Source organism: Chiloscyllium punctatum, chromosome 51 (assembly GCF_047496795.1).
Source record: "Chiloscyllium punctatum isolate Juve2018m chromosome 51, sChiPun1.3, whole genome shotgun sequence".
In the NCBI taxonomy this organism is placed as follows: Eukaryota; Metazoa; Chordata; class Chondrichthyes; order Orectolobiformes; family Hemiscylliidae; genus Chiloscyllium; species Chiloscyllium punctatum.
Window position 1 is genome coordinate 37,336,120 of NC_092789.1, and position 26,927 is coordinate 37,363,046.

Below are 26,927 nucleotides of genomic sequence, written 5' to 3' on the forward strand. Positions count from 1 at the left end.
CCGTTTCAGGGAGGTATTTATAGAGGGTTTTGATGTCACCCAAACCCACACTCAGAATCATTCAAACTTTCAACATAGGTGCAGGCACCAAAGTCAGCTCACCATGCAGGATCTGCGAGGTAAGACAAGTATTCTCTCAACATTACCCTCCTCTCTAATTTCCCTCTCTTCCTCTCCCCCTCCATCCCTCTATTTCCATTTACCTCTCTCTATTTCTTTTTTACCCCTCCCTCTCTCCATCCCACTCTTTTCTATCTCTCTCTTCCTTTCTTCCTCCCTCTCTCTCATTTCCTCCCTCCGCCTTTCCTTCTCTCTCTCCCCCTTCTTCATCCCCATCCATCTCCCTCTCTCTCTCTCTCTTTATTTCTTCTTCCTGCCCTCTCCATTGCATTCTTTCTCTCTATCTTCCCTGTGTCTCGGTCCATCCATAGCTCTCCCTCCCTTCCTTTCTTCCTCCCTCGCTCTCACCATCACTCAATTTCCTCTCACTCTCTTCCTCTCACCTCCTCTTTCCCGTCGCTCTCCCTCCTTCTCCCTCTGTTTCTTTCTTCATCCCTCTCTCTCACTATTTCACTCTTTCTCTCTCCTTTCACTTGTTTCTCTCTCTCCCTCCTCTCCCCTCTTTCTTTCTTCCCCTTGCGCTTCACTTGCTCTCTCTCTCTCTCTCGCTCAATGTATCTCAGTCTCCCCCCTCCTTCTTTCCTCTTTTCTCCTATCTCCATTCTCTCTCTCCTCTCTTCCTCCAGCTTTCTCTCACTCCCCTTCTCTCTCTCTCTCCCCTCTCTCTCTTTCCCTTCTTTCCTCTTCTTGCTTTTTTCTTCCTCTCTGCCTTTTCCACCCCCTTCGTTTCTTGCTCCATCTCTCTTTCCTTCTCTCTCTCCCTCCTTCGTCCCCATCCATCTCTCCTTCGCTCTTTATTTCTTCTTTCTTCCCTCTCCATCCCACTCTTTCTCTCTAGTTTCCCTGTGTCTCTCCCTTCCTCCTCTCCCCATCCTTCCCTCTCTCAGTTCCTCACTCACACCTTCCCACTCGACATCCCCTCTTTCATTCCCCCATTTTCTCTCCTTCCACTGAGCACTTCAGCTGAAGACCATCTCTTGCTGCAGGTCAGCTGCAGATGGAGGGAGCAAGAGATGGGGAAGAGAGAGACAATGCTGGAGAGAAGGAGAGAGTGTGAGAGAGAGATAAGGGAAGAGAGAGAGAAGGAAGAAGAGGCAGAGGAAGAGGAACAGTAAAAGGGAGAGTGAGTGAAGGAGAGAGTGAAAGATGGAGCAGGAGAGATGGAAGAGAGATGGAGGGGAAGATAGGGAGTGAGAGAAAGAGAGCGAGACCAGGGGGGAGAGAAAGAGAGAGAGAGGCAGCAAGGAAGAGATCGAGGAGAGATCAAGGGAGACAGACAGAGGGAGTAAGAGATGGGGGAGTGAGACACAATGATGGAGAGAAGGTGAGGGTGAGAGAGAGAGGAGGGCAGAGAGAGAGAGAAGGATGAAGAGGCAGAGGAAGAGGAACAAAGGGATGGAGTGAAAGGGAGAGTGAGTGAAGGAGAGAGTGAAATATGGAGCAGGAGAGATGGAAGAGAGATAGAGGGGAAGATAGGGAGTGAGAGACAGAGAGAGAGAGAGACAGCGAGGAAGAGATTGAGGAGAGACAAAGAGAGACAGACCGAGGGAGTAAGAGATGGAGGAGTGAGAGACAATGATGGAAAGAATGAAAGGGTAGTGAGAGAGGAGGGAAGAGAGAGAGAGGGAGAAGGAAGAAGAGACAGTGGAAGAGGAACAGAGGGATGGAGTGAAAGGGAGAGTGAGTGAAGGAGAAGGTGAAAGATGGAGCAGGAGAGATGGAGGAGAGATGAAGGGGGAGATAGGGAGTGAGAGAGAGAAAGAGACAAGGGGGGAGAGAGAGAGAGAGAGAGAGAGAGAGAGAGAGAGAGAGAGAGAGAGAGAGAGAGGCAGCAAGGAAGAGATCGAGGAGAGACCAAGGGAGACAGACAGAGGGAGTAAGAGATGGGAGATGATGGAAAGAAGGAGAGTGTGAGTGAGAGAGGAGGGAAGCGAGAGAGAGAGAGAGAAAGAAGGAAGAAGAGCCAGTGAAAGAGGAACAGAGGGATGGAGTGAAAGGGAGAGTGAGTGAAGGAGAGAGTGAAAGATGGGGCAGGAGAAATGGTGAGGGAGACGCAGTGTATGTGTGAGAGAGAGAGAGTTAAAGGAAGGTGATAAGAGAGAAGGAAAGGCAGGTAGGGAAAACAACAGAGGGAGAGAGAGTATGGAGAAATAAGAGAAAGAGAAAGGGAGAGAGATGGAGGAAGAGAGAAGATGGAGGGAGAGGAAGACGGACGGTGGAAAACTAAAAGAGGGGAGGCAGGAAAACAGGGATGGAGCGAAGGAGTAAATGGCTGGAGTGCAGAGCAGGGAGTGGAGTCAGATGGGATTGACACGAAGGTGGGAAGGACGTCAGGAAGGACGGATAAAAGGACGGACATGAGGAAGAACTGAAGCAATAACGGGAGGAAGGATAAAACGGACAGAAGGAAAGAGAAATCAGAAATGGAGGGTGTGAGACAGGACAAAATGAAGAGGTGAAACAGAAAAAGGACACCGAAAATTGATGAGAAAAAGAGAGAGAGAAAAATTAAAGCCAAGCAAAGGGAAATGGCAATGATCAGGGAATAAAGGAAAAACACATTGAAAATAGAGGAGAAAAAGAGACAGCAAGATATAGGGGAGAGAGAAACACTCCGACAGTGCCCACTCCCACAGCGCTGACCCTCCAACAGTGTAGCACTCCCTCAGTTCTGACCCTCCGACAGTGCGGCACTCCCACAGCTCTGACCCTCCGACAGTGCGGCACTCCCTCAGTTCTGACCATCCGACAGTGCGGCACTCCCTCAGCAATAACCCTCCGACAGTGCGGCACTCCCACAGCTCTGACCCTCCGACAGTGCGGCACTCCCTTAGCACTGACCCTCCGACAGCGCGGCACTCCCTCAGCACTGACCCTCCGACAGTGCGGCACTCCCTCAGCACTGACCCTCCGACAGTGCGGCGCTCCCTCAGCAATAACCCTCCGACAGTGCGGCGCTCCCTCAGCAATAACCCTCCGACAGTGCGGCAGCACTCCCACAGCTCTGACCCTCCGACAGTGCGGCACTCCCTTAGCACTGATCCTCGGACAGCGCGGCACTCCCTCAGCACTGACCCTCCGACAGTGCCCACTCCCTCATCACTGACCCTCTGACAGTGCTGCACTCCCTCAGCACTGACCCTCCGACAGTGCCCACTCCGTCAGCACTGACCCTCTGACAGTGCGGCACTCCCTCAGCACTGACATCCAACAGTGTGGCACTCCCTCAGCACTGACATCCAACAGTGTGGCACTCCCTCAGCACTGACATCCAACAGTGTGGCACTCCCTCAGCACTGACCCTCCGACAGTGCGGCACTCCCTCAGCACTGACCCTCCGACAGTGCGGCACTCCCTTAGCACTGACCCTCCGACAGTGCGGCACTCGCACAGCACTGACCCTCCGACAGTGCGGCACTCCCTCAGCACTGACACTCTGACAGTGCGGCACTTGCATAGCACTGACCCTCCGACAGTGTGGCACTCCCACAGCACTGACCCTCCGACAGTGCGGCACTCCCTCAGCACTGACCCTCCGACAGTGCCCACTCCCTCAGTACTGACTCTCCGACAGTGCGGCCCTCCTTCAGCACTGACCCTCCGACAGTGCGGCACTCCCTCAGCACTGACACTCTGACAGTGCGGCACTTGCATAGCACTGACCCTCCGACAGTGTGGCACTCCCACAGCACTGACCCTCCGACAGTGCGGCACTCCCTCAGCACTGACCCTCCGACAGTGCCCACTCCCTCAGCACTGACCCTCCGACAGTGCGGCACTCCCTCAGCACTGACTCTCCGACAGTGTGGCGCTCCCTCAGCAATAACCCTCTGACAGTGCTGCACTCCCTCAGCACTGACCCTCCGACAGTGCCCACTCCCTCAGCACTGACTCTCCGACACTGCCCACTCCCACAGCACTATCCCTCCGACAGTACCCACTCCCACAGCTCTGACCCTCTGACAGTGCGGCACTCCCTCAGCACTGACATCCAACAGTGTGGCACTCCCTCAGCACTGACATCCAACAGTGCGGCACTCCCTCAGCACTGACCCTCCGACAGTGCGGCACTCGCACAGCACTGACCCTCCGACAGTGCGGCACTCCCTCAGCACTGACCCTCCGACAGTGCGGCACTTGCATAGCACTGACCCTCCGACAGTGTGGCACTCCCACAGCACTGACCCTCCGACAGTGCGGCACTCCCTCAGCACTGACCCTCCGACAGTGCCCACTCCCACAGCACTGACCCTCCGACAGTGCGGCGCTCCCTCAGCAATAACCCTCCGACAGTGCGGCACTCCCTCAGCACTGACATCCGACAGTGCGGCACTCTCTTAGCACTGACCCTCCGACAGCGCGGCACTCCCTTAACACTGACCCACCGACAGTGCCCACTCCCTCAGCACTGACCTTCTGACAGTGCTGCACTCCCTCAGCACTGATGGTCCGACAGTGCCCAGTCCCTCAGCACTGACTCTCCGACAGTGCGGCGCTCCCTCAGCAATAACCCTCCGACAGTGCTGCACTCCCTCAGCACTGATGGTCCGACAGTGCCCACTCCCTCAGCACTGACTCTCCGACAGTGCTGCACTCCCTCAGCACTGATGGTCCGACAGTGCCCACTCCCACAGCACTGACTCTCCGACAGTGCCCACTCCCACAGCACTATCTCTCTGACAGTGCCCACTCCCACAGCTCTGACCCTCTGACAGTGCGGCACTCCGTCAGCACTGACCCTCCAACAGTGCGGTGCTCCTTCAGCAATGACACTCTGACAGTGTGGCAGTCCCTCAGCACTGTCTCTCCAAAAGGGCCCACTCACTCAGCACTGACCCTCCGACAGTGCAGCACTCCCACAGCACTGACCCTCCGACAGTGCCCACTCCCTCAGCACTGACCCTCCGACAGGGCCCACTCCCTCAGCACTGACCGTCTGACAGTGCGGCACTCCCTCAGCACTGACATCCAACAGTGTGGCACTCCCTCAGCACTGACATCCAACAGTGTGGCACTCCCTCAGCACTGACCCTCCGACAGTGCAGCACTCCCTCAGCACTGACCCTCCGACAGTGCAGCACTCCCTCAGCACTGACCCTCCGACAGTGCGGCACTCGCACAGCACTGACCCTCCGACAGTGCGCACTCCCACAGCACTGACCCTCCGACAGTGCGGCACTCGCACAGCACTGACCCTCCGACAGTGCGGCACTCCCTCAGCACTGACCCTCCGACAGTGCGGCACTCGCACAGCACTGACCCTCCGACAATGCGGCACTCCCTCAGCACTGACCCTCCGACAGTGCCCACTCCCTCAGCACTGACCCTCCGACAGTGCCCACTCCGTCAGCACTGACCCTCTGACAGTGCGGCACTCCCTCAGCACTGACATCCAACAGTGTGGCACTCCCTCAGCATTGACATCCAACAGTGTGGCACTCCCTCAGCACTGACCCTCCGACAGTGCGGCACTCCCTCAGCACTGACCCTCCGACAGTGCGGCACTCGCACAGTACTGACCCTCCGACAGTGCGGCACTCCCTCAGCACTGACCCTCCGACAGTGCGGCACTCCCTCAGCACTGACCCTCCGACAGTGCGGCACTCGCACAGTACTGACCCTCTGACAGTGCGGCACTCCCTCAGCACTGACCCACCGACAGTGCCCACTCCCTCAGCACTGACCCTCCGACAGTGCGGCGGTCCCTCAGCAATAACCCTCCGACAGTGCGGCACTCCCTCAGCACTGACCCTCCGACAGTGCGGCGGTCCCTCAGCAATAACCCTCCGACAGTGCGGCACTCCCTCAGCACTGACCCTCCGACAGTGCTGCACTCCCTCAGCACTGATGGTCCGACAGTGCCCACTCCCTCAGCACTGACCCTCCGACAGTGCTCACTCCCACAGCACTGACCCTCCGACAGTGCGGCACTCGTACAGCACTGACCCTCCGACAGTGCGCACTCCCACAGCACTGACCCTCCGACAGTGCGGCACTCCCTCAGCACTGACCCTCTGACAGTGTGGCACTCCCTCAGCACTGACCCTCCAACAGTGCGGCACTCCCAAATCACTGACACTCCGACACGCAGCACTCCCTCAGCACTGACCCTCCGACAGTGCGGCACTCCCACAGCACTGACCCTCCGACAGTGCGGCACTCGTACAGCACTGACCCTCCGACAGTGCGCACTCCCACAGCACTGACCCTCCGACAGTGCGGCACTCCCTCAGCACTGACCCTCTGACAGTGTGGCACTCCCTCAGCACTGACCCTCCAACAGTGCGGCACTCCCAAATCACTGACACTCCGACACGCAGCACTCCCTCAGCACCGATCCTCTGACAGTGCGGCACTCCCTCAGCACTGATCCTCCGACAGTACGGCACTCCCTCAGCACTGATCCTCCAAAAATGCGGCACTCCCAAATCACTGACCCTCAGACAGTGTGGCACTCCCTCAGCTCTGACGCTCCGACAGCGCGGCACTCCCTCAGCACTGACCCTCCGACAGTGCGGCACTCCCCCAGCACTGACCCTCTGACAGTGCGGCACTCCCTCAGCACTGACCCTCTGACAATGCGGCACTCCCTCAGCACTGACCCTCTGACAGTGCGGCACTGCCTCAGCACTGATCCTCCAAAAATGCAGCACTCCCAAATCACTGACCCTCCGACAGTGCGGCACTCCCTCAGCTCTGACCCTCCGACAGTGCAGCACTCCCTCAGCACTGACCCTCTGACAGTGCGGCACTCCCTCAGCACTGACCCTCTGACAGTGCGGCACTCCCAAATCAGTGACCCTCTGACAGTGCGGCACTCCCTCAGCACTGACCCTCCGACAGTGCAGCACTCCCTCAGCACTGACCCTCTGACAGTGCGGCACTCCCTCAGCACTGACCCTCTGACAGTGCGGCACTCCCTCAGCACTGACCCTCTGACAGTGCGGCACTCCCAAATCAGTGACCCTCTGACAGTGCGGCACTCCCTCAGCACTGACCCTCCAACAGTGCATGACTCCCTCAGTATTGAAGCTCTTATGGTCGAGTTTTGTCGAGGCTAGGGGAGGTCTCTGTCGTCAGGCGGCATGTAGGGGCCTGGAGGAGGGTACAGAGATACAGAGACATGTAGGGGCTGGAGGAGGGTACAGATATACAGAGAGGTGTAGGGGCTGGAGGAGGGTATGGAGGGTACAGCGACACAGAGACGAGTAGGGGCTGGAGGAGGGTACAAAGATACAGAGACGTGTAGGGGCTGGAGGAGGGTACAAAGATACAGAGACGAGTAGGGGCTGGAGGAGGGTACAAAGATACAGAGACGTGTAGGGGCTGGAGGAGGGTACAAAGATACAGAGACGTGTAGGGGCTGGAGGAGGGTACAGAGGGTACAGCGACACAGAGACGAGTAGGGGCTGGAGGAGGGTACAGAGGTACAGAGATGTGTAGGGGCTGGAGGAGGGTACAGAGGTACAGAGATGTGTCGGGGCTGGAGGAGGGTACAGAGGGTACAGCGACACAGAGACGAGTAGGGGCTGGAGGAGGGTACAGAGGTACAGAGATGTGTCGGGGCTGGAGGAGGGTACAGAGGTACAGAGATGTGTCGGGGCTGGAGGAGGGTACGGAGGAGTATAGAGCCAGGTGGAGGTTGCCGAGATAGAGTGTGGGGCAGAGAATGCAGGAAATTGGAATGTTGGGGGGGATGCAGGGGACAGTAGGAGGTTAGATTCAGACTTGATTAGGGAACTTAATGTGAAGGAACCTGTCAGCATCCAAACATGACAAAACGTATTTTGCAGTTGGAGAGGGAAATAGTGGAATCAGATCCATCTGTATTATAGGAAGAGGCATGAGGGAAGAGCTGACCAGGATTGACCGGGAGAGGAGCCCAACAGGAAAGACAGTGGGACAGCAAAGCAGGAGTTTCTGGGAGTAATTCGGGAGACACAGCAAACATTCATCCTGAGGGAAAAGAAGCGTGCTAAAGGGAGGATGAGGGGACCGTGGCTGACCAGGGGAGACAGGGACAGCAGGGAAGCAGAAGAGAAAATGCATAATGCGACAAAGGGTAGTGGGAAGTCAGAGGATTGGGAAGCTTACCAGGACCAACAGAGGGCAACGAAGAAAGAAATGAAGTGGGGAGAAGATTATTAAAGGATTGGACACTCTGGAGGCAGGAAACATGTTTCCGCTGATGGGTGAGGGCCGAACCAGAGGACACTGCTTAAAAATACGGGGTAGCCATTTAGGACAGAGATGAGGAGAAACTTCTTCACCCAGAGAGTGGTGGCTGTGTGGAATGCTCTGCCCCAGAGGCCCAGTCTCTGGATTCATTTAAGAAAGAGTTGGATAGAGCTCTCAAGGATAGTGGAATCAAGGGGTATGGAGATAAGACAGTTACAGGATACTGATTAAGGATGATCGGCAATGATCATATTGAATGGTGGTGCAGGCTCGAAGGGCAGAATGGCCTACTTCTGCACCTACTGTCTATTGTCTATTGTCTAAGATTAAATATGAGGGTAAGCCAGCCAGTAATATTGGGAAAGATTGCAAGAGGTCTTTTTAGAGATATAAAGGGCCAAAAGAGAGGCAAAAGTAGATATTGAGCCATTGGAAAAAGATGCGGGAGATGGAGTAATGGGGAACAAGGAAGTGGATGAGGAACCGAAGAAGTACTTTGTGTCAGTCTTCATGGTGGGAAACAGGAGTAACTTCCTAAAACTTCAAGAGAGTCGGAGATGAGTAGGGCGGCCGTCACCAAGAAAAAGGTGCGAGAAAAACTGAAAGGTCTGAAAGTGGATAAATCACCTGACCCAGACAGACTGTGCCGCAGAGTTCTGAAGGAGCTAGCTGAAGAGGTAGTGGAGGCTTGAGTCGTGATACCTCTGGAGTCAGGGAGGGTCCCAGAGAACTGGGAGATCACTGAAGTAACGTTCCCTGTGTAAAGAGGGAGCGAGGCAAATTATAGGCTGGTGAGGCCTACTCTGTCATTGGTCAGACGTTGGAATCCATTGTGAAGGATGGCATTTCTGAATGCTTGGACGTTGCATGGGAGAACAGGGCTAAGTCGACATGCTCTCGTCAACGGGAGGGCATGCCCGGCAAATCTGTTGGAATTCTTTGCAGAGCTAACGATTAAATTAGATTCCCTACAGTGTGGAAACAGGCCCTTCGGCCCAACCAGTCCACACCGACCCTCCCGAAGAGTAACCCACCCAGACCCATTTCCCTCTGACTAACGCACCTAACACTATGGGCAATTTGCCATGGCCAATTCACCCTGACCTGCACATCTTTGGACAATGGGAGGAAACTGGAGCAGTCAGAGGAAACCCACGCAAAGACGGGTAGAATGTGCAAACTCCACCCAGACAGTTGCCCGAGGGCGGGAATCGAACCGGAGACCCTGGTGCTGTCAGGCAGCGGTGCTAACTACCGTGCCACCATGCCGCGCCCGAGCCACCATGCCACCCAGTAATGGGCAGGTTGGACATTGGACTTCAGGAAGGCCTTTGATAAGGTGCCGCACGGGAGGCTGCTGAGTCAGGTAAGGGCCCATGGTGTGAGAGGCAAGGTACTAGTGTGGATAGAAGCTCAGCTGCCTGGCAGAAGGTCATCTCAGGAAGGAAGATGGTGACTCAGGGTACAACACAAGAGTCAAGATCAGAGTAGCGCTGGAAAAGCACAGCAGGTCAGGCAGCGTCCGAGGAGCAGGAAAATCGACGTTCGGCCCTTGATCAGGAAGAGTCAGCGTTGGGACCCCAGCTTTTCACTTTCGACATTAATGAGCTGAATGAAGGAACTGAGAGCATTCTGGCTAGGTTTACAGATGTTAGGTGGAGGGGCAGGTCGTACTGAGGAGACAGGGAGGCTGCAGAAAGATCGAGACAGGTGAGGGGACAGGGCAGGACAGTGGCCGATGGAGTACAACGTGAAAAGGTTTTGGGAGGAAGATGGACGATTTCAAACATGGATGATTTTCAAAATGGGGAGAGAGTTCAGAAGGCTCGAGTGTAAAAGGGGACATGGGAGACCTGGTCCTGGTTTCTCTTAAGGTCAATGTGCAGGCTGAGTCGGTAGTTAGGAAAGCAAATTCAGTGTAACCTTCACCAATCCCCACGGCACTCCCTATCTCTGTAAACCCCTCCAGCCCCGACACCCCCTCCATACCTCTGCAACACCTCCAACCCCTATGCCTCTCCCTATAACTGTAACACCCTCCAGCCCTTAAACCCCCAGCCTATCTCTGTAACCCCCTAAACCCCGTCCCTATCTCTGGAACCCACTCCATCCCCTACACCCCCTCCCTATCTCTGTCACCTCCTCCAGCCCCTACACCCTCTCCATATATCTGTATCCCCCTCCAGACCCGACACTCCTTCCCTATTTCTGTATCCCCCTCCAGCCCCGACACTCCCTCCCGATCTCTGTCACCTCCTCCAGCCCCAACACCCCTCCCTATCTCTGTATCCCCTTCCAGCCCCGACACCCCCTCCCAATGTTTGTAACACCGTCCAGCCCCTACAACCCCCTCCCTAACTCTGTAACACCCTCCAGCACTTGCACCCCCTCCCTATCTTTGTAACCCCCTCCAGCCCCTACACCCCCTCCCTATCTCTGTAACCCCCTCCAGCCCCTACACCCCCTCCCTATCTTTGTAACACCCTCCAGCCCCTACACCCCTTCCCTATCTCTGTAACCCCCTCCAGCCCCTACATCCCCTCCCTATCTTTGTAACCTTCTCCAGCTCCTACACCCCCTCCATATCTCTGTAAACCCTACATACCCTCCCTATCTCTGTAACCCCCTACACCCACTCCCTATCTCTGTAACATCCTCCAGCCCCTACCCCCTTCCCTATCTCTGTAACCCCCTCCAGCCTCTACACCACCTCCTTATCTCTGTAGCCCTTTACACCCCCTCCCTATCTCTGTCACCCACTCCAGCCCCGACACCCCCTTCCTATCTCTGTAACACCCACCAGCCCCATACACCCCCTTCCTATCTCTGTAACCCCCTCCAGCCCCTACACCCCCCCATCTTTGTAAACTCCTCCAGCCCCTACACCTCCTCCATATCTCTGTAACACCCTCCAGCTCCTACAAATCCTCCCTATCTTTGTCATCCCCTCTAGCCCCTACACCCCCTCCCTATCTCCGTAAAGCCCTCCAGCCCCTACACCCCCTCCATTTCTCTGTAACCCCTACAACCCCTCCCCATCTCTGTAACACCCTCCAGCCCCTACACCCCTTCCCTATCTCTGTAACCTCCTCCAGCCCTTACAACCCCTCCCTATCTCTGTAACACCTACACCCCTCCCCATCTCTGTAACCCCCTCCACCCACCACATCACCTCCCCATCTCTGTAACCCCCTCGAGCCCCTACACCCCCTCCCTATCTCTGTAAACCCCTCCACCCCCTCCATCCCCTCCAACCCCTCCCTATCTCTGTAACCCCCTCCAGACCCGACACCCCCTCCCTATCTGTAACTCCCTCCTGCCCCTCACCCATTCCCTGCCTCTGTAACCCTCTCTAGTCCCGAGAGGACTCACATATAAAAGTGGGGATGCACATCTGAGGCTTTATCGGACTCTGGTTAGACCAGATGTGGAGTATTGTGAGCAGTTCTGAGCGCCATGCCTCAGGAAAGTTGTATGGGCCCTGAAGTGGGCCCAGAAGAGGTTCATGAACACGATCCCAGAAATGGAAGGCTGACCATATGAGGAATGTTTGAGGACTCTGGGACAATATTCGATGGGGTTGAGAAGAACGAATGGGTGGTGAGGGGGAATCTGATCGAAACGTTCGGAAGATTGAACGGCCGGGACAGAGCGGTGTTAGGGAAGATGTTGCCATTGGCAACAGAGATGAGGATCCAAGGGAACAGCCTCAGAGTAAAGGGAAGAACTTTTAGAATGGGGCAGCACGGTCAGTGGTGCCCTGACTTCCAGCACCAGGGACCCGGGTTCGATTCCAGCCTCGGGCGACTGTCTGTGTGGAGTTTGCACATTCTCCCCGTGTCTGCGTGGGTTTCCTCAAGGTGCTCCGGTTTCCTCCCACACTCCAAATATGTGTAGGTCAGGGTGAATTGGCCGTGCTAAGTTACCCATAATGTTTGGTCAGGGGTAAATTTAAGGGAATGGGTCTGGCTGGGTAAATCTTCGGAGGGCCAACGTGGACGTGTTGGGCCAAAGGGTCTGTTTCCAAACTGTCGGGAATGTCATCTAAAAAAACGACGGAGATGAGGAGAAACGTCTTCAGCCAGAGTGTCGTGAATCTATGTGCAGGCCAGGTCATTGAGTATATTTAAAACACAGGTTGATGAGTTCTTGATCACCGGGGGGATCAAAGGTCACGGGGATGAAGCGGAATAATGGGATCGGAAAACCTATCAGCCATAATCGTACGGCAGCGCAGATCTGATTGGCTGAATGGCCTTAACTTCTACTCAGACATGGTTAGAGATAGAGAGGAGTGGGGAGATTACAGAGAAAGGGAGGGCTTTAGGGGCCAGAGGGGGTTACAGAGAAAGGGAGGGGGTGTAGGGGCTACAGAGATAGGGAGGGGGTGTAGGGGCTACAGAGATAGGGAGGGGGTGTAGGGGGGTTACAGAGATAGGGAGGGGGTGTAGGGGCTACAGAGATAGGGAGGGGGTGTAGGGGCTACAGAGACAGGGAGGGGTGTAGGTGGTTACAGAGACAGGGAGGGGGTGTAGGGGCTACAGAGATAGGGAGGGGGTGTAGGGGCTACAGAGATAGGGAGGGGGTGTAGGGTGGTTACAGAGATAGGGAGGGGGTGTAGGGACTACAGAGACAGGGAGGGGGTGTAGGGGGCTACAGAGATAGGGAGGGGGTGTAGGGGGCTACAGAGATAGGGAGGGGGTGTAGGGGGCTACAGAGATAGGGAGGGGGTGTAGGGGCTACAGAGATAGGGAGGGGGTGTAGGGGTTACAGAGATAGGGAGGGGGTGTAGGGGGTTACAGAGATAGGGAGGGGGGGAGGGGGTGTAGGGGGGTTACAGAGATAGGGAGGGGGTGTAGGGGCTACAGAGACAGGGAGGGGGTGTAGGGGGCTACAGAGATAGGGAGGGGGTGTAGGGGCTACAGAGACAGGGAGGGGGTGTAGGGGGCTACAGAGACAGGGAGGGGGTGTAGGGGCTACAGAGATAGGGAGGGGGTGTAGGGGCTACAGAGATAGGGAGGGGGTGTAGGGGGGTTACAGAGATAGGGAGGGGGTGTAGGGGCTACAGAGATAGGGAGGGGGTGTAGGGGCTACAGAGACAGGGAGGGGGTGTAGGGGGCTACAGAGATAGGGAGGGGGTGTAGGGGCTACAGAGATAGGGAGGGGGTGTAGGGGTTACAGAGATAGGGAGGGGGTGTAGGGGGTTACAGAGATAGGGAGGGGGTGTAGGGGGGTTACAGAGATAGGGAGGGGGTGTAGGGGCTACAGAGATAGGGAGGGGGTGTAGGGGGCTACAGAGATAGGGAGGGGGTGTAGGGGCTACAGAGATAGGGAGGGGGTGTAGGGGTTACAGAGATAGGGAGGGGGTGTAGGGGGTTACAGAGATAGGGAGGGGGTGTAGGGGGGTTACAGAGATAGGGAGGGGGTGTAGGGGCTACAGAGACAGGGAGGGGGTGTAGGGGGCTACAGAGATAGGGAGGGGGTGTAGGGGCTACAGAGACAGGGAGGGTGTGTAGGGGGCTACAGAGATAGGGAGGGGGTGTAGGGGGTTTACAGAGATAGGGAGGGGGTGTAGGGGTTACAGAGATAGGGAGGGGGTGTAGGGGGTTACAGAGATAGGGAGGGGGTGTAGGGGTTACAGAGATAGGGAGGGGGTGTAGGGGGTTTACAGAGATAGGGAGGGGGTGTAGGGGCTACAGAGATAGGGAGGGGGTGTAGGGGGCTACAGAGATAGGGAGGGGGTGTAGGGGTTACAGAGATAGGGAGGGGGTGTAGGGGGTTACAGAGATAGGGAGGGGGTGTAGGGGGTTTACAGAGATAGGGAGGGGGTGTAGGGGTTACAGAGATAGGGAGGGGGTGTAGGGGTTACAGAGAAAGGGAGGGGGTGTAGGGGCTACAGAGACAGGGAGGGGGTGTAGGGGGCTACAGAGATAGGGAGGGGGTGTAGGGGGCTACAGAGATAGGGAGGGGGTGTAGGGGTTACAGAGATAGGGAGGGGTGTAGGGGCTACAGAGATAGGGAGGGGGTGTAGGGGCTACAGAGATAGGGAGGGGGTGTAGAGGCTGGAGGGGGTTACGGGGATGGAGGGGATGTAGGAGCTTGAATAGGTGACAGAGATAGTGAGGGAATGTAGAGGCCGGAGGGAGTTACAGAGTGAGGGGATGTAGGGGCTGGAGGGGGTTACAGAGATAGTGAGGGGATATAGAGGCCAGAGGGGGTTACAGAGATAGGGAGGGGTGGAGGGGCTTGAATAGGTGACAGAGAGAGGGAGGGAGAGCCCCTGAGCCACAGAGGATAATCCAGTTTTACTCTTCTCCGTTTCCCTCTCCACCCAATCCTCCCCCTGTTCCTTTTCTTCCAGGGATCCTGAGCCTTCTCCTGATCCAGTTGCTGGGTCACCCCCAGGGGGCGCCCATTCCAGTGCCCACTTTAATCGGGCAGACCCGGGACCTCATACTGCTCCTGCAGGAGAAAGCCTCCTCTCTGCTGAACTCCTACGTGAGTATCACCATAAGTGGGCAGCGCCCTTTGGGTTGGCATTGGGGACGAGGGTGAGAGGGATGCCTGTTGGGGGCGGGGAGTGGGGCAGAGATGGCGGGGCGGAGAAAGAGCGGAACTGGTCAATGAAGGATCGGGGGAGGGGGGAGTCAACATTTCAAGTCGGAACGTTTCAGGCAGCGGGGGAGGGGGGAATTTGCAAAATATATCCAGGAAGGGGGAACGTGGGCCTGGGGGAATGGTGCGTGGGGTGGCACTCGGCGGTTACAGGGCGGAGGAGGCTGGGATTGGGAATGGGGAGAGGTGGAGCAGGTCGGCAGGAAGGAAGATGGACACATAACAGAAGGGAGCATGGACAGGGTAAATAGACAAGGTCCCTTCCTTGGGGTGGGGGGGAGTCTAGAACGAGAGAGGGCATAGGTTTAGGGTGAGAGGGGAAAGATATAAAAGAGACCTACGGGGTAACCTTTTCACGCAGAGGGTGGTACGTGTGTGGAATGAGCTGCCAAGAGGATGTGGTGGAGGCTGGTACAGTTACAAAATTTAAAAGGCATCTGGATGGGGACATGAGTAGGAAGGGTTTACAGGGATACTGACCGGGTGATTAGATTAGGTTAGATTCCCTACAGTGTGGAAATAGGCCATTCGGCCCAACCAGTCCACACCGACCCTCCTGAAGAGTAACCCACCCAGACCCATTTCCCTCTGACTGATGCACCTAACACTATGGGCAATTTGCCGTGGCTAATTCACCCTGACCTGCACATCTTTGGACTGTGGGAGGAAACCGAAGCACCCGGAGGAAACCCACACACACACACACTGGGCGAACGTGCAAACTCCACACAGAGAGTTGCCAGAGGCTGGAATCAAACCCAGGTCCCGTGCGTTGTGAGGCAGCAGTGCCTCTAACCACTGGGCCACATACGTTTGTGCTCGGTTTGTCCGATGTAGAGCAGACCAGATCGGCAGCGACAAATGTCATCAATCAGATTAGAGGAGGTATACCTGAATCTCGGCTGGACTCGGGATGATTCTTTCCAGCCTTGGATGGAGGTGAGGAGGGGGAGATTTTGCACCTCCTGAGGCCGCAGGGGAAGGGTCCGCTGGTGGACGCAGGAGTCGGGAGGGGGATGTGGACCCGAACGAGGGAGTCGTGGAGGCAACGGTCCCTGTGAAACGTGAATCGAGGTGGGGAGGGGGAAACCATTTTGATGGCGGGGACAGTCCTAGAAAAACGGGGCGGCATGGTGGCCCAGTGGCTCAATGGTTAGCACTGCTGCCTCACAGCACCAGGGACCCGGGTTCGATTCCAGCCTCGGGTGACTGTCTGTGTGGAGTTTGCACATTCTCCCCGTGTCTGCGGGGGTTTCCGCCGGGTGCTCCAGTTTCCTCCAACAGTCCAAAGATGTGCAGGTTAAGTAAATTGGCCGTGCTAAATTACCCATAGTGTTTGGTGCATTAGTCAGGGGTGAATGTAGGGGAATGGGTCTGGTTGAGTTGCTCTTCAGAGGGCCAGTGTGGACTTGTTGGGCCTGTTTCCACACTGTAGGGAATTTAAAACACTTTCTGAACAGCATTGAAAAGGCATCTGGGTGGCTCTATGAAGAGATTAGATTAGATTCTCTCCAGTGTGGAAACAGGCCTTTGGGCCTAAAAGTCCACATTTGCCCCTCTCGAAGAGTAACCCACCAAGATCCATTCCCTGTATTTACCCCTGACTAACGCACCTAACACGGTGGGCAATTTAGCATGGCCAATTCAGCTGACCTGCACATCTTTGGATTGGTTGAGGGGTATATGGGCTGAGTGCTGGCAAAAGAGACTAGATTAGATATCTGGCCAGCATGGATGGGTCAGACTGAAGGGTCTGTTTCTGTTCTGTCCATCTCTATGACTTGATGACAGAGCATTGAATATCTGACCTTTCGGCCCACTATATCTATGCTGAACATGAGGCCCATTCTGAACTAATCTCATCTGCCTGCACATGCTCTGCATCCCTGTCTTGTCAGCGTGTTCACATCCGAATCTAAATGCTGGTGTCTTTCTTCCTTGAACAAGTTACAGACAACACTGACCAGAATGTTAGGAAAGAATTTGCCCACAATAATGAACCGGTCGAATCGATACGGTACAAGCCGGTCCCAAAGTGAAACAAACCCACTTTGTGAGGAACAAAATTACAAGAAACTCTTCCTAATCCTATCTGGCCCCCTCAGGTTCCCGAGTCTCTTGTAGGTTTATGCCGCTGCTCTCTCTGTAGTTCTGTCCCTGGGTCTGCAAAGTTGCTTATTCTCTTGCTCTCTCTCTCTCTCTCTTTTTGAATCTGAATTTGAATTGAATTTATTGTTACTTGTACCGGGGCACAGTGAAAAGCTTTGTTTCACTCTTTCTTTCTCTCTCGCTCACTCCCTTTATCTCTTTCTCTCTCTCTCTCTCTTTCTCTCTCTTTTACACTCTTTCTCTCTCTCTCCCCCTCTCTTTTTCTCTTACTCTCTCTCTTTCTGTCTCTCACTCTCTCTCCCCCCCCTTTGCCTCTCGCTCTCTTTCTCTCTCACTCTCTTTCTCTCTCTCTTTGCCTCTAGCTCTCTTTCTCTCTCACTCTTTCTCTCTCTCTATCTCTTTACCTCTAGCTCTCTTTCTCTCTCACTCTCTTTCTCTCTCACTCTCTCTTTGCCTCTCACTCTCTTTCTCTCTCACTCTCTCTTTGCCTCTCACTCTCTTTCTCTCTCACTCGCTTTCTCTCTTTCTCTCTCCCTCTCGCTCTCTTTCTCCCTTGCTCTCTTTCTCTCTCGATGACCAGTTGGTCTCTGTCTCTTGCCATACTGGTCTCATCTGAGGACCTCAAACGATTCCAGAGATTCCGAGAGCAGTTCCAAAAACCAACACAAGAGAGAGATTTGCAGGTGCACTCTTTTATTCTTATCGGATGGTTTTCTGGAACTTTCCATAGTTCTGGCCAACCAGGGAGATGCACTTAACGGTTTGAAACAAGAATCGGTCAGTGAAATGGCTTGCGACTGTTTTGTTTCTTTGTGGAGCAGGGCCATCCTGCCCTGGGCTGTCCTTTGTTCAGTGGGGAGGCTGTTGGGGGTGTCTGTGCAGGATAACTGCTGCCTTTTATGTGATGTGAATGTCATTAGCACTCAGTTGTTGTGCTGCATTGTGCCTGTTGTCTGCGTTTTGTACAGTTCTAGTCACTGCATTATCGGAAGGATGTGGAAGCTTTGGGAAGGGTTCAGAGGAGATTTACTAGAGTCACAAAGACGTGCTGCACGGAAACAGACCCTTCAGTCCAACCCGTCCATGCTGACCAGAAATCCCAACCCAATCTAGTCCCACTTCCAGCACCCGGCCCAGATCCCTCCAAACCCTTCCCATTCATAGACCTATCCAGATGCCTTTTAAATGCTGTAACTGTACCAGCCTCCACCACTTCCTCTGGCAGCTCATTCCACACATGTACAACCCTCTGCTGTGAAAAAGCTGCCCCTTTAGGTCCCTTTTATATCTCTCCCCTCTCACCCTAAATCTATGCCCTCTCTAGTTCTGGACTCCCCCACCCCAGGGAAAAGACTTTGTCTATTTATCTTATCCATGTCCCTTCATGATTTTATAATTTGGAGACGCTGGTGTTGGACTGGGGTGTACAATGTTAAAAATCACACAACCCCAGGTTAGAGTCCAACAGGTTTAATTGGAACAACTAGCTTTCAGAGTGCCGCTCCTTCATCAGGTCATTGTCACAACCAAAACCTAGTGCTTCGAATTAAACCTATTGGACTATAACCTGGTGTTGCATGATTTTATAAACCTCTATAAGGTCACCCCTCAGCCTCCGATGCTCCAGAGAAAACAGCCGCAGCCTGTTCAGCCTCTCCCTGGAGCTCAGATCCTCCAACCCTGGCAACATCCTTGTAAATCTTTTCTGAGCCCTTTCAAGTTTCACAACATCTTTCTGATAGGAAGGGGACCAGAATTGCATGCAATATTCCAACAATGGCCTAACCAATGTCCTGTACAGCCACAACATGACCTCTCCAAAATATTGCCTGGTATGGAGGGAAGGTCTCACGAGGAAAGGTTGAGGGCGTTGAGGATGTTTTGGTTGGAGAGAAGAAGGTTGAGAGTCGACTTAATTGAGACATATAAGATAATCAGAGGGTTAGATAGGTTGGACAGTGAGAGCCTTTTCCCTTGGATGGTGATGGCTAGCACGAGGGGATATAGCTTTAAATTGAGGGGTGATAGGAATAGGACAAATGTCAGAGATAGTTGCTTTACTCAGAGTAGGAGGGGCATGGAACAGTAGTAGACTCACCAATGAGGGGCTGCACGGTGGCTCAGTGGTTAGCATTGCTGCCTCACAACGCCAGAGACCCGGGTTCAATTCCCGCCTCAGGCGACTGTCTGTGTGGAGTTTGCACATTCTCCCCGTGTCTGCGTGGGTTTCCTCTGGGTGCTCCAGTTTCCTCTACAGTCCAAAGATGTGCAGGTCAGGGTGAATTGACCGTGCTAAATTACCCATAGTGTTTGGTGCATTAGTCAGGTGTAAATATAGAGTGGGGGAATGGGTCTGGGTGGGTAATTCTTCAGAGGGTCGGTGTGGACTGGTTGGGCCGAAGGGCCTGTTTCCATACTGTGGGGATTCTAATCTAATCTAAAAAAGACTTTAAGGGCATTTAAATGGTCATTGGATTGGCAGATGGATGAAAATGGAATAATGTAGGTTAGATGGGCTTCAGATTGGTTTCACAGGTCAGCTCAACATTCAGGGACGAAGGGCCTGTACTGCGCTAGAATATTCTATGTTCTAATGTACCCAGCATCCCCTGCTGTTTGACCAAGTTAGCAATCTCTCTGTGTTTTAACAGCCAGGAGGCTGCTAAAATGCCTCTTAAACAATGCTACCATATATCTGCGTCTCCCACCTCTTCTGACAGTGGTTTCCAAGCGCCCTCTGTGTAAAATAATTTCCTTTCAACCTTCCCTTCTCTCATGCCCCCATTTTTTGACATTTCCAGCCTGGGACAAAGACTCCTGACGACCCAATCTATCCGCGCCTCTCGTCATTTTTATACAGATTAGATTAGATTACTTACAGTGTGGAAACAGGCCCTTCGGCCCAACAAGTCCACACCAACCTGCCGAAGCGCAACCCACCCAGATCCATTCCACTACCTTTATCCCTTCACCCAACACTACGGGCAATTCAGCATGGGCAGTTCACCTAACCTGCACGTTTTTTGGACTGTGGGAGGAAACTGGAGCACCCGGAGGAAACCCGCACAGGCACGGGGAGAATGTGCAAACTCCACACAGAGAGTCGCCTGAGGCGGGAATTGAACCCGGGTCTCTGGCGCTGTGAGGCAGCAGTGCTAACCACTGTGCCACCGTGCCACCCATAACATACTTCTATCAGGTAATCCCTCGGCCTCTGACGCTCTTGAGAAAGCAACCCACGCAGGTCAAACTTCTCCTGATGGCTAACCCACTCCAATCCTGGCAACATCCTGGTCAACCTCTCCTGCCCCCACCCCCCCCTCCCCTCCAAGGCCTGCATGTCCTTGCTAGAGTGTGGCGATCAGAGCGGCACGCAATATACCAGATGTGGCCTCACTAAAGTATCAACCAGCTACAACGTGGCTCGCCAACTGTTATACAGGCCGCTATGTTCCAACGTGAGAGATGTGTCCCTCTGCGACCTCACGCGATGGAAAACCACTCCGGAAAACTGCGGGAAGGTCGCTAATAGGAAAATCGCCACACCTGTTCATGCGATTTTCCCAAACAAACATCCACAATTCATCAATCGTGTTTGAGCCAATTTGTGTTCCTGTTACAGTTGTATAAGACTTTGGTTCGGCCACATTTGGAATACTGTGGACACTTCTGGTCGCCATGTTATCATAAGGATGTGGACGCTTTGGAGAGGGTGCAGAGGAGGTTCACCAGGATGTTGCCTGGTAAGGAAGGTGCTCGCTCTGAAAGGAGGTTGAGTAGATTAGATTAAATTCCCTCCAGTGTGGAAACAGGCCCTTCGGCCCAACAAGTCCACACCGACCCTCCCAAAGAGTAACCCACCCCACTCTGACAAATGCACCTAACACTGTGGGCAATTTAGCACGGCCAATTCACCCTAACCTGCACATCTTTAGACTGTGGGAGGAAACCAGAGCACCCGGAGGAAACCCACGCAGGCACGGGGAGAATGTGCAGTCTCCACACAGACAGACGCCCGATTTTCACTGGAAAGAAGGCGGTTCGGGGGGGGGCCTGATTGAGGCCTACAAAATCATGAGAGGTAGAGACAGGGTGGATAGCAAGAAACTTTCATTCCCAGAGTGGGGGACACAATTACTAGGAGTCACGAGTTCAAAGTGAGGGGCAAAAAGTATAGGGGAGATATACAGGGAAGGTTCTTCATGCAGAGGGCGGTGGGGGCCTGGAACATGTTACCAGTAGAGTTGTTGGAGCGGGAACAATAGTGTCATTTAGATTAGATTACTTACAGTGTGGCAACAGGCACTTCGGCCCAATAAGTCCACACCCAGGCCCGTTCCCCCAGATTAGATTCCCTACAGTGTGGAAACAGGACTGTCAGCCCAACAAGTCCACACTGACCCTCTGAAGATCAGACCCATTCCCCTCTGACTACTGCACCTAACACTACAGGCAATTCGACATGGCCAATTCACCCAACCTGCACATTTTTGGACTGTGGGAGGAAACTGGAGCACCCCCACGCAGACACAGGGGAGAATGTGCAAACTCCACACAGACAGTTGCCTGAGGTGGGAATTGAACCCGGGTCTCTGGTGCTGTAAGGCAGCAGTGCTAACCACTGAGCCACCGTGCCGCCCGAAGTCGAAGACGTATCCAGACAGATACATGAATGGGCAGGAAGTGTGACTTCTACACATAGCAAATCCTTGTTTGAAACCTTTGAGCTATAATTGGGGCTGGAAATGCGAACAGGGTGAAACATTTCTGACACCAGGAATATATTTTGAATAGATTAGAGTAGTGCTGGAAAAGCACAGTAGGTCAGGCAGCATCCGAGGAGCAGGAGAATCAATATTTCTGGCAGGAGACCTTCATCAGTAATAGAGGCAGGTTGCCTGTAGAGTGGAGAGATAAATCAGAGGAGTGTGGGGGTGGGGAGAAAGTAGCAAAGAGTACAATAGGTGAATGGGGGTGGGGATGGAGGTGATAGGTCAGAGAGGAGGGTGAAGTGCAAAGGTGGAAAGGAAGATAGGCAGGTAGGACAGGGTCATGGGGACAGTGCTGAGCTGGAATTTTGGAACTGGAGCAAGGTGAGGGGAGGGGAAAAGAGGAAACTGTTGAAGTCCACATTGATGTCCTTGATGAAGTTTTAGATTAGATTACATTACAGTGTGGAAACAGGCCCTTTGGCCCAACAAGTCCACACCAACCCACCACCCACCCATACCCCTAACCGAACATTATAGGCAATTTAGCATGGCCAATTCACCTAGCATGCACATCTTTGGACTGTGGGAGGAAACCCATGCAGACACAGGAAGAACGTGCAAACTCCACACAGTCAGTCACCTGAGGTGGGAATTGAACCCGGGTCTCTGGCGCTGGGAGGCAGCAGTGCTAACCACTGTGCCACCCACAAGTGTTCTGAGGCGGAAAGATGAGGTGTTCTTCCTCCAGGCCTATCACCTCCATCCCCACCCCAACTCACCTATTGTACTCTATGCTACTTTTTAGATAAGATTACTTACAGTGTGGAAACAGGCCCTTCGGCCCAACAAGTCCACACTGCCCCGCCGAAGCGCAACCCACCCTACCCCTACATCTACCCCTTACCTACACTACGGGCAATTTAGGATGGCCAATTCACCTGACCTGATCTTTGGACTGTGGGAGGAAACTGGAACACCCGGAGGAAACCCACGCAGACACGGGGAGAATGTGCAAACTCCACACAGTCAGTCGCCTGAGGCGGGAATTGAACCCGGGACTCTGGCACTGTGAGGCAGCAGTGCTAACCACTGTGCCACCGTGCCGCCCATAAAGGGTGCCTACTTTCTCCCCACCCCCACCCCCATCCCCCTCTCATTTATCTCTCCACTCTGCAGGCACCCTGCCTCTATTCCTGATGAAGGGCTTTTGCCCGAAACGTCGATTTTCCTGCTTCTCGGATGCTGCCTGAATTGCTGTGCTTTTCCAGCACCACTCTAATCTAGACTTTGCTTTCCAGCATCTACAGTCCTTGTTTTTACCTTATATATTTTGAATATTTAAGAAGCTCTTTTTCCTGTCAGTTTGTAAAATAGACGGCAGTTTTAGACAGAAGATCTAACCCCCTGCAGCCCCTACACCCTCTCCCTATCTCTGTAACCCCCCTCCAACCCCTCCATCCTGTCCCTAACCCTGTATTCCCCTCCAGCCCCGACACCCCCTCCCTATCTCTGTAACCCCCCCTCCAACCCCTCCCTATCTCTGTAAACCCCTTCAGCCCCTACACCCCCTCCCTATGTCTGTAACCTCCCTCCAGCCCCTACACCCCCTCCCTATCTCTGTAACCCTCCAGCCCCGACAAGCCCCTCCCTATCTCTGTAACCCCCTCCAGCCCCTACAACCCCAATCTATCTCTGTAACCTCCCTCCAGCCCCTACACCCCCTCCCTATCTCTGTAACCCCCTCCAGCCCCTACACCCCCTCCCTATCTCTGTAACCCTCCAGCCCCTACAAGCCCCTCCCTATCTCTGTAACCCCCTCCAGCCCCTACACCCCCTCCCTATCTCTGTAACCGTCCAGTCCCTACAACCCCCTCCCTATCTCTGTAACCCCCTCCAGCCCCTACAACCCCACCCTATCTCTGTAACCTCCCTCCAGCCCCTACACCCCTCCCAATCACTGTAATCCCCTCCAGCCCGTACACGGCCTCCCTATCTCTGTAACCTCCCTCCAACCCCTTCTCCCCCATCTCTGTAACCCCCCGCAACCCCTACACCCTCTCCCTATCTCTGTAACCCCCTCCAGCCCCTACACCCCCTCCCTATCTCTGTAACCCTCTCCAGCCCCTACACCCCCTCCCTATCTCTGTAACCCCCTCCAGCCCCTACACCCCCTCCCTATATCTATAACCCTCTCCAGCCCCTACACCCCCTCCCTATCTCTATAACCCCCTCCAGCCCCTACACCCCCTCCCTATCTCTATAACCCCCTCCAGCCCCTACACCCCCTCCATATCTCTGTAACCCCCTCCAGCCCCTACACCCCTCCCTATCTCTGTAACCCCCTCCAGCCCCTACACCCCCTCCATATCTCTGTAACCTCTTCCAGCCGCTACACCCTCTCCCTATCTCTGTAACCCCCTCCAGCCCCTACACCCCCTCCCATATCTCTGTAACCCCCTCCAGCCCCTACACCCCTCCCTATCTCTGTAACCCCCTCCAGCACCTACACCCCTCCCTATCTCTGTAACCCCCTCCAACCCCTACACCCCCACCCTATCTCTGTAACCCCCTGCAGCCCCTACATCCCCTCCCTATCTCTGTAACCCCTTCCAACCCCTACACCCCCTCCCTATCTCTGTAACCCCCTCCAGCCCCTACCCCTTCCCTATCTCTATAACCCTCTCCAGCCCCAACACCCCCTCCCTATCTCTATAACCCCCTCCAGCCCCTACACCCCCTCCCTATCTCTGTAACCCCTTCCAGCCCCTACACCCCCTCCCTATCTCTATAACCCTCTCCAGCCCCAACACCCCCTCCCTATCTCTATAACCCACTCCAGCCCCTACACCCTCTCCCTATTTGTATAACCCCCTCCAGCCCCTCCACCCCCTCCCTATCTCTATAACCCACTCCAGCCCCTACGCCCTCTCCCTATTTGTATAACCCCCTCCAGCCCCTCCATCCCCTCCCTATCTCTATAACCCACTCCAGCCCCTACACCCTCTCCCTATTTGTATAACCCCCTCCAGCCCCTACACCCCCACCCTATCTCTGTAACCCCCTCCAGCCCCTACACCCCCTCCCTATCTCTGTAACCCCCTCCAGCCCTTACACCCCCACCCTATCTCTGTAACCCCCTCCAGAAACTGGACACGCTCCCTCCTTCGGTTTCGCTCTGCTGGCCTGACCTGACCACTGTGTTCCTCAGATGCTGACAGGAGAATGAGCATCCCAGAGTCCTGGACCATCCTGACCAGCTCGACAGTCAATAATCAAGCATTGACGACCGAGGGGAACCATGGAGGGGAGTTTTTCTTTTGACTGGGGGGATCTGGGACCGGTGGGGCCGAAGGGCCTGTTCCTGGGCAGGAACTCTCTTTGCTGTTTGTTGACCTGTATCCAATGCCCCGACCGATGAAGGCAAGCAGCCGTATGCCTTCTTTCCCAGCTTATCCGAGAGCTTTCCATGTTCAGGGGGTGGTGGGCTTGTGCTCCAAGATCCTTCCGAAGACCAGTGCTCTTAAAGGTCCAGCCATTTGCACGATACCTTCCCCTTGTGAACTGACCTCCCAAAGTGGGTCACCTCACCCTTGCCCAGAGTGAACTCCATTTGCCATATCTCCGCCCACCTTTCCAACCAATCGACACTGCAGAGGGTGGTACCTGTATGGAATGAGCTGCCAGAGGATGTGATGGAGGCTGGTACAATTGCAACATTTAAGAGGCATTTGGATGGGTATATGAATAGGAAGGGTTTGGAGGGATATGGGCCGGGCGCTGGCAGGAGGGACTAGATTGTATTGGGATAAGTGGTCAGCATGGACAGGTTGGACCGAAGGGTCTGCTTCCATGCCGTACATCTCTATGACTCTATGATATCCTGCTGTACGCTGCGATGAGCTCCCTCACTGCCCGCAACTCGTTTCAACAATTCTCACATGGTCTGCAAACCTGCAAACCTCGGAGCACGTTTTCATGTGACTCATTTTGAGGGACATTGCAAACAGCAGCGATCCCAGCACTGATCCCTGCGGAACACCACCGGTCCCAGATCCCCCTAGTCGGAAGAAAAACTCCCCTCCAGGGTTCCCCTTGGTCGTCAATGCTTGATTATTGACTGTCGAGCTGGTCAGGATGGTCCCGGACTCTGGGATGCCCATCTCCTGTCAGCATCTGAGGAACACAGTGGTCAGGTCAGGCCAGCAGAGCGAAACCGAAGGAGGGAGCGTGTCCTGTTTCTGGCGGGGGTTACAGAGATAGGGTGGGGGTGTAGGGGTTGGAGAGGGTTACAGAGATAGGGAGAGGGAGTAGGGGCTGGAAAGTGGTTACAGAGATAGAGAGGGGGTATGGGGATTGATCGTTGAGGGTAAATCTCTCTCTCCCCTGTGTGTATTAAACATTGTCTGGGGCCTGTGTTGAATGTTGGTGTTTTCCATGGACCCCCCCCCCACCCGCCACCCCCGGCTCACTTTCTCTCTCCCCACTCCACAGCTCACAGCGATGGGCCTCCCGTTCTCCGAGCCAGGTTTCCGCCTCCCGGAAGTGACCCTCGTCGGGCTGCCCTCGTCCTCCATCGGATACCTGGCCTGGCGCGGGCTGACGGACAGCGAGCGCCTCGCGGTAAACTACCGGGCCTACAGCCTGCAGCTGGAGTACCTGCAGCTGGTGCTGGACGACCTGCAGGCCCTGGGTCTGGGCCGGGGCCCGGGGCAGCTGACCGAGCAGCTCACCTTCACCCGGACCCAGCTCCAGGGCCTGGTGGCCAACCTGCGCTCCCTGCTGGAGGCCCTGGCTCAGCCCCTTCCCACCCTGGGCGAGCCCCTGGACTCCGAGGCCTACGGCTCCTCCGACTTTGAGAGGAAGCTCCGGGGATACATCGTCTGCCGGGAGTATGCCCGCTGGATCAAGCGGACGCTGAGGGATCTGAAACTCCTCTCCAACAGTTTCCCAGCCTAATGGGGAAGATGGCGGGGGGACCCAGCGGCCAACCTTTGCACTCCCGTCGTGACCGTTGACATAGGGATCGACAGTGGCTGACCTTAACTGTTCGAATTGACCAAACATAACGTGGCAAATGCACTTGTCTGCCATAGACGTCGCACAGAAACAATGTCACTGCTCAGGCCTTGCCTACTCCTGTGTGTCACCAGCCCCTCTCCTGCTCCCCATCCCCCCCACGGCAGCGTTTCCAGC

General features: G+C 54.8%; 1 protein-coding gene across 1 annotated transcript; it reads left to right on the forward strand.

Moving 5' to 3' along the window:
* On the forward strand, nucleotides 1–26,927 carry LOC140470500 (cardiotrophin-2-like). Its single transcript, XM_072566609.1, has 3 exons — nucleotides 1–119; nucleotides 14,660–14,796; nucleotides 26,226–26,927. Exons 1-3 carry the CDS (start codon nucleotides 104–106, stop codon nucleotides 26,688–26,690), a joined length of 618 nt encoding a protein of 205 aa, XP_072422710.1. The 5' UTR covers nucleotides 1–103; the 3' UTR covers nucleotides 26,691–26,927.

Excerpts from the sequence above, each read along its gene's own strand:
- LOC140470500 (XM_072566609.1), top strand. Across the intron at positions 14,797-26,225 it reads CCTCTCTGCTGAACTCCTAC|CTCACAGCGATGGGCCTCCC; the intron begins GTGAGTATCACC and ends CCCACTCCACAG.